At 40.9% G+C, this 15,646-nt stretch overlaps 1 protein-coding gene and 1 pseudogene across 2 annotated transcripts in view; one reads left to right on the top strand and one right to left on the bottom strand.

The window, feature by feature from the left end:
- TSBP1 (testis expressed basic protein 1) overlaps positions 1-15,646 on the bottom strand; it is an 81,613-nt gene that overhangs the window by 28,774 nt on the left and 37,193 nt on the right. For both annotated transcript variants that reach the window (XM_063632366.1, XM_063632367.1), the window contains 5 exons: positions 13,888-13,908; positions 11,178-11,201; positions 6,116-6,139; positions 5,642-5,662; positions 5,012-5,032 (listed from right to left, as the gene is read on the bottom strand). In XM_063632366.1, coding sequence (XP_063488436.1) covers positions 5,012-5,032; positions 5,642-5,662; positions 6,116-6,139; positions 11,178-11,201; positions 13,888-13,908 — 111 coding nt within the window. The remainder of the gene's footprint in view (positions 1-5,011; positions 5,033-5,641; positions 5,663-6,115; positions 6,140-11,177; positions 11,202-13,887; positions 13,909-15,646) is intronic.
- On the top strand, positions 7,614-8,884 carry LOC129473764 (heterogeneous nuclear ribonucleoprotein A1-like; annotated as a pseudogene).

Here is a 15,646-nt window from a genome sequence, read left to right as displayed (position 1 = left end):
AAGAGCTTCTGCCCAGCAAAAGAAACTGTCAACAGAGTAAATAGGCAACGTACAGAATGGGAGAAAGTTTTTGCAAACTATGCATCTGGCAAAGGTCTAATATCCAGTGCCTGTAAGGAACTCAAACAAATTTACAAGACAAAAACAAACAACCCCATTAAAAAATTGGCAAAAAAAGGGAATAGATACTTTCAAAAGAAGACATACATGCAGCTCACAAACATATGAAGAAAAGCTCAACATCACTGATTATTAGAGAAATGCAAGTCAAAACCACAATGAGATACCATCTCGCACCAGGCAGAATGGCCATTATCAAAATGTTAGAAAATAACAGATACTGGGGAGGCTGTGGAGAAAAAGGAACAATTTTACATTGTTGGTGACAACGTAAATTAGTTCAACCATTGTGTGAAACAGTGTGGCAATTCCTCAAAGACCCCAAAACAGAACTACCATTAGACCCAGCAATCCCATTACTGGGTATATGCCCAAAGTAATAAAAATTGTTCTATCATAAAGAAACACACGTGTGTTTATCGCAGCACTGTTCACAGAAACAACGACATGGAATCAACCTAAATGCCCATCAACGATAGACTGGATAAAGAAAATGTACATATACACCATATAATACCACGCAGCCATAAAAAAGAACAAGATCATGTCCTTTGCAGGTACATGGATGGAGCTGGAGGGCGTTATCCTTAGCAAACTAATGCAGGAAGACAAAACCAAATGCCGCATGTTCTCACTTACAAATGGGAGATAAATGATGAGAACACATGGACACAGAAGGAAACAACGGGCACTGGGGGCTTATTGAAGGGTGGAGGGTGAGAGGAGGGAGATGGCCAGGAAAAATAACTAAGGGGTTCTAGGCTTAATACCTGGGTGATGAAATAATCTGTACAACAAACCTGCATGACACAAGTTTACCTATGTAACAAAACTGCCCATGTACCCCTGAACTTAAAACTTAAATAAAAATAAAGAAAGCAAGTTGATACTACTTATCATAATATTTCCTTACAAGTAAATAAAGGAAAGCTAAAAAAAGCCAACCAAAGATATAATGAAATATTATTTGGCCATAAAAAGAACTGAAGTACTGCTGCATGTTACCATGTGGATGAACCTGGTAAACCTTATGCTAAATTGAAGAATCCAGTCACAAAAGACCTCCTATTGTTTGATTCCATTTATATGAAATGTCCAGAACAGCTGAATCTATAGAGACAGAAAGAAGATTAGTGGTTGCCTGGGGCTATGGTGTGGAGAGGGTTTTGGGTTGGGGGATACTGGGAAGTGATTGCTAAACAGAGTTTTTCTGAGGGGTGATGAGAATGTTCTAAAATTGATTCTGGTGATGGTTGCACAACCCAGTGAGTATACTAAAAAGCATTAAATTCCACACTTTAAATAAGTGAATTGTGTCATATGTGAATATTATCTCAATAAAGCTGTTATTTACAAAGATAAAAAAGATAAAATTATGGGTTCTAATGCATCATCAAGGGACAGAGAGGAGATATTTTCCAGAAAACATGCTTGAAGCCTGCTAAGGTCAGACTATTTAATTAATTAGTCCTAAATATCCCAGGCATCTAGAACCTAACATATACAAAACTGAACTCACAATAGCATCCTATAAATCTGCTCTTCTCCGCTACCTAAATCAATAAATAGTCTCATTCGTCAAGTTGCTTAGACCCCAAATCTAGGAGTAACGCTTGGTGTCTTCTTTTTCCCTTAAAATCACATTCAGTCCAACAGCAGGCCCTGTTGGCTTTGCCCCCAAAATAAATAAAATCTGAAGACCTTCTTCCCACTTCCACTCTGATCACTCTTTCCTTGCCACACTCACCTTTAGTTTCAGGCCTCTTAACTGGTCTTCCTGCTTGCTCTCTTGAGCCCTCACTCTCACCCCAGTTAATCCTCCACAATAATAGAGTGATCTTTTAAAATTATAAAGTAGACCCTATCATTTCCCTGTTCAAGCCCTTCAGTTGCCTTTCATGACGCCTAGAATGAAATCTGCAATTTTTATTAAGGACTACAGGACCCAACATAATCTGGCTCTTGTCGCTCTGGCCCTACCTCCTGCTCTGCCTCCTACTTTCTAGCCTGGCTGGCTGTTTTGCATCCCCATAGCAGGCCTCTGCATGTTGTACTTGTTCCTTTTGCCTGAAGCACACTTTCCCTTCTATACCATCTTTCTTTAGTGTGTTACTCTTCTTATTTTTCTACATGAATTTATCTGCCTGACATTTACTATATGTTTACTTGCCATTATTTGCCTGTTTTATCTCAACATATAAACTCCTTAAGTACAAGGACTTTGCCTTGCTCATGGCTATATTTCCGGTGCTTAGGATAATCTCTGGCCTACAATAGGCCAATATATATTTGTTGAATACATATATTTTTAAAATGCATTAATATCTTTGAAGACTTTTTATTTTTTTTCTTTTAGTGTTTGACTGGTTCGATGCTGTTAGGTTTCTTATTTTAGTCTTCTTCAGATTGCTCTAGTTATATTTCTCTGGGTTGGAATTCTCCAATTTGTTGGGGGCTTGTGAGGTATCACTCACATGGTGCTGGGTTTCCTCATAGATTTCATAACTTCTAGTAGTTTCTTATTCCTTGGGGGCTATCTTTTGTGGTTGTTCTATGATATAAATACCCTGGGTTGTGGATCCCCTCTTGGTGGCTATTGTCCTAACTTCCTGGGTACACTGTCCCTGAACCAGATCTTAGCTGTTTTGACTTGGAATATTATGCACACTGCATGGGTAGCACACCTCCAGCAGGGCTCTGCACCCTGGACAGATCTAACTCTGGACCTGTGTGGGTGGCTCTGTTTTCATGCCTGGGGCAGATGGGTGAAGATATTTTGGCTTCTCTGCATGGGGAGGCAGTGTATTTTCTGCTACTGGCTTTACTCAGAGGGGCCTAATTTCAGTTTTCTGCATGTTGGATCTTGAGGCTTTTGCTGTCATTTGGGAGCAGATGTTGAAACCCTACCTTTGCTCCTGAGGCAAAGCTGCCACCTCTATTTTTTCATCCCCTCACCGTTCCCACCAAGAGCTTAACTTTAGCTTCTTCTTACAATGTGTTCCTATATTCAATTTCTGCTCCTTGGAAATCATTCTTACCCACCTTTTTTATGCTTAAGCTTGGCTGTATATTTTTCATTTAAAGATATTGCCAGGTAACACTTTTTAAACTTTTATTTTAAATTCAGGGGCACATGTGCAAGTTTGTTTTGTAGGTAAACTTGTGTCATGGGGGTTTGTTGTACAGATTATTTTGCTACCCAGATATTAAGTCTAGTTATTTTTCCTCATCCTCTCCTGCTCCCACCCTCCACCCTCTGACAGGCCCCAGTGTCTATTTTTCCCCTCTGTGTGTCCATGTGTTCTCATCATTTGGCTCCCATTTATAAATGAGATCATGCGGTATCTGGTTTTCTGTTCCTGCATTAGTTTGCTAAGGGTAACGGCCTCTAGCTCCATCCATGTTCCAGCAAAGGACATGATCTCATTCTTTTTTTGGCTGCATAGTATTCCATGGTGTATATGTATCACATTTTCTTTATTCAGTCTACCATTGATGGGCAGTTAGGTTGATTCCATGTATTTGCGATTCTGAATAGTTCTGTGTTTAACATAACCATGCATGTGTCTTTATGACAGAATGGTTTATATTCCTTTGAGTCTATACCCAATAATGGGATTGGCCAGCCAACACTTAGCTATCCAAAAAGCAGGTGGTATAATCCCTAGTTCCTTTGGCATGTTTTCTTTCATCCTCTCTACTAGGATGATATATAGGATCCAAGACCCTACATATCTATTCAGTCTTGGATTTTTACATCTTTTTCCTGCCCATACTCTCTGATGACTTCTCTGAAAAGGACACTAGGCATTCAATTTGGATTTTGGCTTGTAATTTCTAGCTGTGAGACCAGTAATCCCTTCTCCTGACCTCAGGTGGGCATTGGTCCCTGTACCCAATTATAGGGCCTATGTCCAAACATGGGCATATGGATTTTGCAGCCTCATCCCTGGGTCGGAGCCACTGTCTCTGTATTTTCATCTGTTCATTGGGAATACTTAGCTGATCAGCGTCTTTGCTCAGGCTTCAGAAAGATGTGTGGATGAGGACTTTGGAGAGACACTGGCTAATTCTGTGTTAATAGCTCTGATTTTCCTCTCTCAAATACCAATGCCTTTGTCCTAACATTACTGAAATGAGTAAAATGTTATTATGAAAACTGTATCCAGAGTGTGTTTAGATGGAACTAGAGGGGAGTATATAAGTATGTTTGCAATCTGTTAGAGTAACCCAGATGTCTGTCATGTTTAAAACTTGGAAAAATTTACCTACTATCTGGATTAAGTGAGATGCTTTGGCAACTCTGGATCTGAATTCCTGCATGAAGAGGTTGGCTGGAGCAGGGCAGCAGCTACCCTCTTCAGACTATATGTGTCCTCCCAGTTTTACACAGTTCCCAGGAGACTCACCTCATATCACGCATTTACTGACCTGCCTGGGCTCTTTTGGCATCTGCGTTTTTAACCTTGACAGGAACTTTGGGTTTTATTAGTGTGATTTAATTTCAGGCTGAGGAATCCCAGCGATGTTGGGTTTGCTTAAATCATTTGTAACTGAGATATGAGAACCAAATTTGCATTTTGGAAAACTAGGATGTAGTGTGAAAGGTGGTTTCATGAATTCTATATTAAATATCATCATTGTCAGTGCTTGACCTGGTTTAAATATTGAGTCACTGTTGGTATGTGTTACCTTGGAAGTTGAGTTTAGAACTAAAATAATGGGAAATACTACAGTTACGAATCAAAAAGGTTGACTTGCAGTCCTAATCTTGAAGACTTTGGGTAATGTAGAAGCAAATGAATATGAGAAATATGAGGCACTTAGAAATAGAAACATCTAAGATAAGAAAAGTCTCCACATATGACCAGCTGAGAAGTAAAGTACTTACTTGCGGTTCTCTGCGAAATTACTGAAAAATAAGCAAACAGAAATCCATTTAATTTTTCTCAAATAGAAAACACATAGTATTATCTAATATATTTTGCTGGAGTCCATGAGGGGAGGACTTGGGTGGGCAATGAAGGAGGTATTCCAAACCACCCTATAGATTATTTGGTTTTAGATTAGTTTTATAATGCAAAACTAGATGTAAGATTTAGCAGTGATGATGTAATGATGAAGTCAAAGGTAGAGTTTCCTTAAAGGCCCTCTCCACTTACTGGACCTGAACAGCTTTGGGCATAGTGTTGGGAAAAGACCACTGGATCCTTGCACTATAATGTTTGAAAGAACACTGAAAGTCTCTCTCCATTTAGATATCATTTTGGATTTCATCTCTCTCTCTCTTTCTCTCTCCACCCCCCGATAATTCCTCCTACTTGTTATTTCATAGTATTGTTCAGTTTATTGTTGATGAATGCTAGCTTAGTCCCGCTTTTAATTAGCATTTTAAAAAAGTTATAGGGGAAGCAGGGTAATAAGGAAGCAAGAGAAGAATGGGAAACTCAAATCACTTTGACAGAAGTGAAATGATGGGGACCATAGAGAACCAAAGAAGAAAAAGAGATGTTATACTTACTTATGGGTGCCACGGGTGGACCTAAAAACCAAATTAGATATCAGTGAAGATTTCTTTGAAAGAAACAAGGTTCCCTCTAGGGAGGTATATTTGTGTAGGGGAGAATCTTGGACACCTTTCTGGGTCCAAATTATGATTCTATGACTATGTATTCTTGAGTAAGTATTTGGCTCAGTTTCTTATCTCTTACAAAAGGGTTAGTGGAAATATTCTAAGGATTAAATGAGATAATGTAATTAAAGCACTTAAATAGTTCTAGAGGAGATACAAAGTAAATATATGTTTGAAATTATGTAAATATAACTTCCTTCTCAGGGAGAAGCTAGATGAGCAGAAGGCAGAGGAAACTGGAAGCTTTGAGTCAGGTAGCTGCACACAGAGTTAGAAATGAGCAAGGTAGAAACAAGTCTCTAAGCCTTGCAGGAAACAACAAGAACAACAACAGAAAACAGTATAAAAAGAAATTGAACTTACCGTGGGGTGCTGAAGGTGGACCAGCTGAAAAACAGACAGGTATCTTAGCAACTGCTTTTTCTCCCATGATATTTTGCTTTCTATGTAGAGAGTTTCTTCTTGGTAGGTCATTATAACAATAGGGAAAACTTTCCCTTTGGTATTCATTTACTTTTAATATGAATCAGCAGAATGTAAACTTTCAAAAAATCATGAATAACTTCATGGAATTTTGATGATGGGAAAGTAAATGGTTAAAGTAGTATGCACCCCAAGCCTGGAAATCTTAGCAGTACCAGGGAAAGGAGAGATTCTAGAATCCAACAGTGGTGAAAACACGGACTTACTGATGGCAAGTGAAATGAATCCAGCTTGTAAATAGACCAGAGACAATTATCTCCTTTTTCTTTCCCCTCTGCTCAAATTGTCTTTCAATTTGTTAAGTCCCTTGTAATGTATCATTTTGACCTGCTGATAAACTTTCTCCCCTGCCCTTTATTTTTAATAAAATAGTAAGTTTGATTTTTTCCATAGAGTTATTTAAAAGGTGAGAGAATGAGGTGTCACGTGAAAGCAAAACATGGAGGAAATAACAACTTAAAGTTGTTATTTAAAGTTTAGGTGTAAATCCTCTAAAGTCTCTAAAAAATGATATAAATTTTTCGTAGATGTTTTAGAATTTAAATGTGGAAAAAGAGACCAGATACGGCAGGAGTTCAAATGAAAAAGGGTTATAGAAACTTCTTATCTACTCCTATCTCTCCTACCATTTTTTCCTTTTTTAAGATAGTCTCTTGTTGATGGGCTTTGAAATTTTGTAAAATTTTTTTCTCTGCTCTGACTTATCTCTTCCCTTTTTGCAGTGACTGGTAACTGCTTGAAATCCTGCAGGGGACTGTAAATTGGTAGTCTTAAAACTTTCCAGTACATCATTAATAATCCAGAGAGGTTTTGATAATGAGACAGCGAGAGGCCAAGATGTATCTCAAGCCCTTTGTATCCCAATATGGGCAGATAAAGACTCATGGACTCCACTAGAGACCAACTGAGTCCTAAAGGAGAGAATTAAATGAACACATAGACTTAGTGATTGTGTGAGGATGCTATCTGACTGAAAAACAAGCAAAGATACTTTTTGTTACCCCCTTCTTGTTTCTTTTCTTACTCATTTTTTTTCTATTGGTAAATTTACTAGTGATATACTTGCTTGAACAGTTTTTTTTTTTAATCAAAGGCACTAGAAATTTCCAGAAAACTAATTATCAGCTGGTTGAATTCTGGATAATGGAAAAACAAAAGGCTGAGAAAATAGAACTTCAAGTTCCATGTTGCAACTCAAGTTCCAATAGACATCAGTGGACTTTGATAAGTGTACCACAGAGAAACAAAGAACTAACTGACTAATTGCCTGTATAGATGACTTATCTAGAAAGCAGAAATGGATCTATATCATTTTTCTCTCATTTTTTTTCCCTCTGCATGGAAAGTTCCTAATTAACATTCTTTAGAGTCATGTAAAAACTTTTTTCTTTGGTCTTTATTTTTTATGCAAGTCAGTGAATGTTCTATAAACTTATAATGTATTTAGGCCTTTCTGCCCATGGATGCCACGGAAGAAGCATCATTAAAGTCTCTCTTCTCCCAGCCGTCTTGTCTAAGTCAGAGTCTCCTAAAGAGCCGGAACAGCTGAGGAAGCTCTTCATTGGAGGGTTGAGCTTTGAAACAACTGATGAGAGCCTAAGGAGCCATTTTGAGCAGTGAGGAACGCTCCCAGACTGTGTGGTCATGAGAGATCCAAACACCAAGCACTCCAGGGGCTTTGGGTTTGTCACATATGCCACTGTGGAGGAGGTGGATGCAGCCGTGAATGCAAGGCCACACAAGGTGGATGAAAGAGTTGTGGAACCAAAGAGAGCTGTCACAAGAGAAGATTCTCAAAGACCAGGTGCCCACTTAACTGTAAAAAGATATATGCTGGCGGCATTAAAGAAGACACTGAAGAAATCACCTAAGAAATTATTTTGAGTAGTATGGAAGAATTGAAGTGATTGAAATCATGACTGACGGAGGCAGTGGCAAGAAAAGGGGCTTTGCATTTGTAACCTTTGATGACCATGACTCCGTGAATAAGACTGTCATTCAGAAATACCACACTGTGAATGGCCACAACTGTGAAGTTAGGAAAGCCTGTCAAAGCAAGAGATGGCTAGTGCTCCATCCAGCCAAAGAGGTCGAAGTGGTTCTGGAAACTTTGGTGGTGGTCGTGGAGGTGGTTTTGGTGGGAATGACAACTTTGATCATGGAGGAAACTTCAGTGGTCGTGGTGGCTCTGGTGGCGGCTGTGGTGGTGGTGGATATGGTGGCAGTGCAGATGGCTATAATGGATTTGGTAATGATGGGAGCAATTTTGGAAGTGGTGGAAGCTACAGTGATTTTGGCAATTACAACAATCAGTCTTCAAATTTTGGACCCATGAAGGGAGGAAACTTTGGAGGCAGAAGCTCTGGCCTCTATGGTGGTGGAGGCCAATACTTTGCCAAACCATGAAACCAAAGTGGCTATTGCGGTTCCAGTAGCAGTAGCAGCTATGGCAGTGGCAGAAGATTTTAATTAGGAAACAAAGGTTAGCAGGAGAGGAGAGCCAGAGAAGTGACAGGGAAGCTACAGGTTACAACAGATTTGTGAACTCAGCCAAGCATAGTGGTGGCAGGACCTAGCTGGTACAAAGAAGACATGTTTTAGACTAATACTCATGTGTATGGGCAAAAAACTCAAGGACTATATTTGTGACTACTTGTATAACAGGTTATTTGAGTTTCTGTTCTGTGGAAAGTGTAATGCATTCCAACAAAGGGTTTTAATGTAGATTTTTTTTTTTGCACCAATGCTGTTGATTGCTAAGTGTAATAGTCTGATCATGATGTTGAAAAAAAAATCTATTTGTGTTCTGAGTAATGGAAAAATAAGGGACCAAGGAAATTGGAACATTATCATATCACAATGTGGATGCATACATTTTGGCTTAAGATATGTTAGACACTGCTGGAGACAGCTGAGTTTCAGTCATGAAGGGAAATGGTCAAACTTACAAGAGGATCTTGTAGCTGAAAAACAAAGATAAATCAATGTGTACAGGCTGCTGAAAGAGGAGCTAGTTTTCGTACTACTTTCCTGAAAGGAAATATCAGAAATGGCAATGGAAGAAACATCCTTCTTAGGGCAGGGGCATAGAGTGCTGTGCTGGGGAATATACCTGCCATCATGGCTTGTGGGGATTCTGCCTTCTGCTTAGTATAGGAGGCTGCAGGAAAGGGAGATGATTGATCCCTTCCCTTTTTGCAGTGAGTAGTTACTGCTGGAAATCCTGCAGGGGATTGGTAATTTCTTTAAACTGTGCTGCCTTTACCTTTCTTCTCCCTATTTCTGCCATCCTGTGAAAGCTTTCATTTATTCATACAAATATCCTTCATTTCCCTGGTTGACAAGTCACTATAAACGTCGGGTAGTTTCCGAAGTTTATCTCTCTATTTTGGGTTTGGTATTCTCCTTTATTCACTCCTTATAGGAGTGGAGCAGCAGCTAAATAGTGGAATAAGCAAAAGAGATGAAGAAATATGAGTTTCTACATACGCAAGACAGAAATGAGCAGAGAGGAAAAGTATGCCAGGCCCTATAGGAAGCCAAAGGCAGCTATCATACAATAGACATGGAACTTAACCAGTCATTTCTGAAGTTTCATCTGGTGGTAAAAAATGGAAGGAACACAAAATGGAGAAATCAACATGTGTAGAACCAAGTGAATTCAGTTATCCCTTGATAGGCTTAAAGAGGGTAACTGCAGAGAGGATATGGGGGGCTCTAAAATCTGACAGTTCAGTGCATGTCCGGCGTTACGTGCCTTACTTTGTGCTTTGTAGCCTCAGACCTGTTTCTGCTGGTCTGAGGCAGGAGAGTGGTTATAAAGTGATAAAGTGAGGCTTTGTTCTTCCTTCTCATTTCATTTAGGGACAGTAAATGCTTGAAACACTTCTAGAAGTTCATAATGTCTTAAACTTGTACTTATATGTACTTTTGTCAGTCTCATTTTCTTTTTCTTTTATTTTCTTTCTTTCTTTTTTTTTTCTTTTTGAGACAGAGTCTTGCTCCGTTGCTTAGGCTGATGTGCAGTGGCATGACCTCGGCTCATTGCAACCTCTGCCTCCTGGGTTCAAGTGATTACAGGTGCCTGCCACCAAGTCTGGCTCATTTTTGTAGTTTTTTTTTTTTTTTTTTTTTGAGACAGAGTCTTGCTCTGTCACCCAGGCTGGAATGCAGTGGCATGATCTCGGCTCACTGCAAGCTCTGCCTCCTGGGTTCATGCCATTCTCCTGCCTCAGCCTCCTGAGTAGCTGGGACTACAGGCACCTGCCACCACGCCCGGCTAATTTTTTTTTTTTTTTTTTGTATTTTTAGTAGAGACGAGGTTTCACCGTGTTAGCCAGGATGGTCTTGATCGCCTGACTTCGTGATCCACCCTCCTCCGCCTTCCAAAGTGCTAGATTACAGGTGTAAGCCACCGCGCAGGGCCTAATTTTTGTATTTTTAATAGAGGCGTGGTTTCAGCATGTTAGCCAGGTTGGTCTTGAACTACTGACCTTAAGTGATCTGGCCCCCGGGGCATCCCAAAGTGCTGGGATTACAGGCGTGAGCCACTGCGCCCAGCTTCATTTTTTTTTTTTTTTGAGACAGAGTCTCGCTCTGTCACCCAGGCTGGAGGGCAGTGACATGATCTTGGTTCACGGTACCTCCATCTCCCAGGTTCAAGCGATTCTCCTGCCTCAGCCTCCTGAGTAGCTGAGATTACAGGCGTGTGCCACCATGCCCGGCTAACTTTAGTATTTTTTTTTTTTTTTTTTTTTTTTTAGACAGAGTCTCACTCTGTCACCCAGGCTGGAGTGCAGTGGTGCGATCTCGGCTCACTGCAATCTCCACCTCCCAAGTTCAAGTGATTCTCCTGCCTCAGCCTCCCAAGAAGCTGGGACTATGGGCATGTGACACCACGCCTGGCCAATTTTTTATAGTTTTGGTGGAGATGAAGTTTCACCATGTTGGCCAGGCTGGTCTTGAACTTCTGACCTCAAGTGATCCACCTGCCTCAGCCTCCCAAAGTGCTAGGATTACAGGCATGAGCCACCGTGCCTGGACAAATTTTTGTATTTTTAGTAGAGATGGGGTTTCACCATGTTGGTCAGGCTGGTCTCGAACTCCTGACCTCGTGATCCACCTGCCTCGGGCTCCCAAAGTGCTGGGATTACAGGCATGAGCCACTGTGCCTGACCCCGGCCTCATTTTCTTTAGTCACTCTTTTTCACTAACCTTTTAATTAATTAATTATATTTAAGAGGTACAAGTACAGATTTCTTATGTCATATATGGCACAGTGGTGAAGTCTGGGCTTTTAGTGTACCCATTACCCAAATAGTGAATATTCTACCCAACAATTTTTATTGACTTGAAAAGTTTTCTTTCTACTCTTCTTTACTAGGGCTGTTGGGAGCCACTAATTTTTGTTAAAGTCATTTAAATTTTAATCAGTTCATTTTGCACTTTCTCCAAATCGCTTATAACTTAGGGGAAAGCTAGGAAGGAATAAAATAGCAATATAATTTTCATTTATACACTATCATATTTTTAAAGTGTTTACACATAAGGGAGAGGGAGTCAAGCAGGGGAGAAAAGGGAAAGGGAATTCATGTATCCATGTAGATTCTCTGGCACATGGTGGCTTTTAGGGAACTGTGGACCAGATGTGACCCTTCCTTTGGCCCCAGTGAGATCCTCTGAGGTGAGCTGGCTTATGTTTATCCTCCCTGTAATAATTATGAGAACTTCCAAGGCTGTAAGTCTTGGCAATAACTGTGAGTATTGAGAAAAGCAGTCTTGATTCAGGGGAATAGTCAATAACAAATGGCTCTTATTCATTCACAAAAAGGATAGTTAGAACCAGAATTCAAGGCAGTAAATATCCAGTTTTAATGGTCATAGTGTGATTGTGTGGGATGCTGCCTGCCCTCTACACATTTTGGGTTTGTTTTCCCAAGTTATCTTTTAGGACTGTAAACTCCATGGCACCAGTGACCACATCTCTCTGTCACTTTTGTCAGTCTCATTTTCTTTTTCTTTTATTTTCTTTCTTTTTTTTTTCTTTTTGAGACAGAGTCTTGCTCTGTTGCCCAGGCTGGAGTGCAGTGGCATGACCTCGGCTCGCTGCAACCTCCGCCTCCTGGGTTCAAGTGATTACAGGTGCCTGCTACCAAGTCTGGCTCATTTTTGTAATTTTTTTTTTTTTTTTTTTTTTTTGAGATGGAGTCTCGCTCTGTCACCCAGGCTGGAATGCAGTGGCATGATCTCGGCTCACTGCAAGCTCTGCCTCCTGGGTTCATGCCATTCTCCTGCCTCCGCCTCCCGAGTAGCTGGGACTACCGCTGGAGTGCCGTAGGGTGATCTTGGCCCACTGCAACCTCCACCTTCCGGGTTCAAGTGATTCTCGTGCCTCAGCCTCCTGAGTAGCAGGGATTACAGGTGCCTGCCACCGTGCCTGGCTATTTTTTGTATTTTTAGTAGAGATGGGGTTTCACCATATTGGCCAGGCTGGTCTTGAACTCCTGACCTCAGGTGATCCTTGGCCTCCCAAAGTGCTGGGATTACAGGTGTGAGCCACTGCGCCTGGCCCCAGAACACCTCTATTAGTGATGTTTTCCAAAGGCAAGCAGTGAAAATGATTTTCTCAGGAATTACTAAATCTCAGTATTCAGGATTAAATATTTTTCATTGCACTGCTGCTGTACTGTATGTAGCCTCTCCATAAGAACCAGATCTTCTTTTAGGAGATTATTAACCCTGTTTTAGTTAGCATAACCACTTCATTCTTGCTTTTCATTATAGGTGTTGGAGATGAGATCCTTAATTGCATTCCTTTCCCCATATTCCCCCAGTGTTTTTTCCTCAGATCACTCTGTTTCACTCTCAGCTATCTTTCTTTTATGTTCTTGTTCATTTCTTATATTCTTTTCCAGATTCAATTACACCTTTGCCTTAGGAAGTTATTCTAATGATTATTGACAAGTCACTATAATCATTATTAGAACAATGCCTATTATGAATTTTAAGGTAATGGAATTTCCATTTTCTAAAATATAATTTGTTGCCCAGAGAGATGGTTAGTGTTAATCCAAAGTGCACCATTTTGTAAGCCTCCAGCTATTTCGAAGACCTTGGTCAAAGTGAAACATTCCACGGGGGTTTGGGCTGTGAGAAACATTCTGCCAAACCACCTGACCACAAGGTGGACAAAGGGCCAACTAAAGAAACATCCCTATCGTATTCAGCTGGGAGAAAGTGCAAGGAACACTACATTCTGCAGGAACAAGGGCCAGAACCCCCTCATCATGGGAACATCTTATCAATATCCTGCCAGCCAGCAAGCCATACTACCCAGACCCCTGCCGCCTATACCTATAAGTACCCCCAGCCTGTAAGCAGCGGTGGGCACTGGCATTAGGCTGGTTCTCCACTTCTGTAGGTCTAATGCTGGACATAAAGCCTACATTTGCTGTAGAGCTGCCACTCTCTCTGTGTCTTTCTTTAACCCTCGCCTTCCCTCCAAAACCTAACAGATAGGATATGGGGAAATCAAAGTCTACGAAATACGATTTTCAGCTTCTTTAACCCGGATACTTAAACAGTTGGAGCCAGTCTCCTTCAGACATAGTAAGAAGACAGTAGAGATAAGTTGATATATACAGGCAGCTTACCAATAGGTCCTGGAGTTTGCACTAAAAAGAAATTCAAATTGGCATATTAGTACGGTTATTTGACTGGAGAGTGTATTTTTCACTAATTTTATCCTAGAAGTGAGGCTTTGAGAGGTAGAGCAGGGGAGAGGAAGTGATATCAGTTATGAGATCATTAGGGAGACTTAATCCAACTATGTTAACTATAGAAAAAAGGAAAAAGGATATTTAGCATTTACTGCAATATTTCAGCCCAAGGTGAAGGTTTTTATAGGATCCTTGCCAACCTAAGAGACACTAGGGAAAGGCAACACTTTGTTATTAGGTATTAACATTACTGACAGTAGGGAAAGGTGAAACACTTCCTGTCAGTAAGAGTAGAAGATATTTCTTTCTCAAGGGACTGTTCTTTCGCCAAAATCTTTATTTCTGATCAACTAATATGTTCCAGAGGTAGACATTAGAATAGGAGGTAAGAATCTAGTTTCTTCTTCTCACAGCTTCCAGCTTATTGGAGAGTGATAGAGCAGTGACTGCTGCTTTGATTAGCTTTAGAGTCTATGAGCAAAGAGTCAACAAAACCTTCTGTTTTTTCGTTTTGTTTTGTTTTGTTTTTTGAGACAAGGTCTCACTCTGTCACCCAGGCTGGAGTGCAGTGGTGCAATCCTAGCTCACTACAGTCTCAATCTCCTGGGCTCAAGTGATCCTCCCACCTCAACCTCTTGAGTAGCTAGGACTACAGCTGCATGCCACTATTCCTGGCTAATTAAAACAAATTTTGTAGAGATGGGGTCTTGCTCTGTTGTTGCTCAGGCTGATGTTGAACTCCTGGTCTCAAGTGATCCTCCTGCCTTAGCCTCCCAAAGTGCAGAAATTACAGGTGTGAGCCTATGCCTGGCCAAAACCTTCAGTTTTTAATAAGAATTTGGTCTTCAGTTGATTTTCTAGCTCTGATCGCCTGGTGACCTGATAAATATTGAAAGCCTGTTATGTTTTTTTGTTTTTTTTTTTTTTTTTTTTTTAGACGGAGTCTCACTCTGTCGCCCAGGCTGGAGTGCAGTGGCACAATCTCGGCTCACTGCAACCTCTGCCTCCTGGGTTCAAGCGATTCTCCTGCCTTAGCCTCCTGGGTAGCTGGGACTGCAGGCGCACAACACCACACCCAGCTAATTTTTGTGTTTTTTTAAGTAGAGATGGGGTTTCACCATGTTGGCCAGGCTGGTCTTGAACTTCTGACCTTGTGATCCGCTGGTTTTAGCCTCCCAAAGTGCTGATATTACCGCATCCGGCCGAAAGCCTGTTATGTTATTTAGCAACACTGCTTACATAAGAATGATCCTTGATGTTAGACTGCATCTGAACTGGGAGAATTGTAAATATGTATTAAGAAGCCATAACTTTGGGCTTCCCTGAGTGTAGTGACCCATGTATTTGGTCATGTTCCTTACGGGATCCCTGCAGGTAATGTGTGTGGGGTTCTTATAGGAGATTTTAGTTCCTGGTGGACCTGCGGGGTTTCTAAGCCAGGTCAGCTCCCAACTCAACTGACAGAAGACCAAACAGAATAGGTCCTAGGTGGCTATGTGGACACCTGCATAGATCATGGCGAGTACTACTCCCACAGCAGAGGGATAGCTGATAATACCCTTGCTGGCAAGCTGTGCTTCCTGCCTTAGGTCCTACTGAGTAGACTGTTCCCAGATGAGAGCTATGGTAATCTTGTAAGTCTGCATGGTTAGTTGAATCTAAAAAGACCATATCCTCACCCAGTGGGCACTGC

The sequence above is a fragment of the Symphalangus syndactylus genome, chromosome 23, assembly GCF_028878055.3.
Source record: "Symphalangus syndactylus isolate Jambi chromosome 23, NHGRI_mSymSyn1-v2.1_pri, whole genome shotgun sequence".
In the NCBI taxonomy this organism is placed as follows: domain Eukaryota; kingdom Metazoa; phylum Chordata; class Mammalia; order Primates; family Hylobatidae; genus Symphalangus; species Symphalangus syndactylus.
The sequence above is the reverse complement of the archived record's forward strand: the minus strand, read 5'-3'. Positions and strand labels throughout refer to the sequence as shown.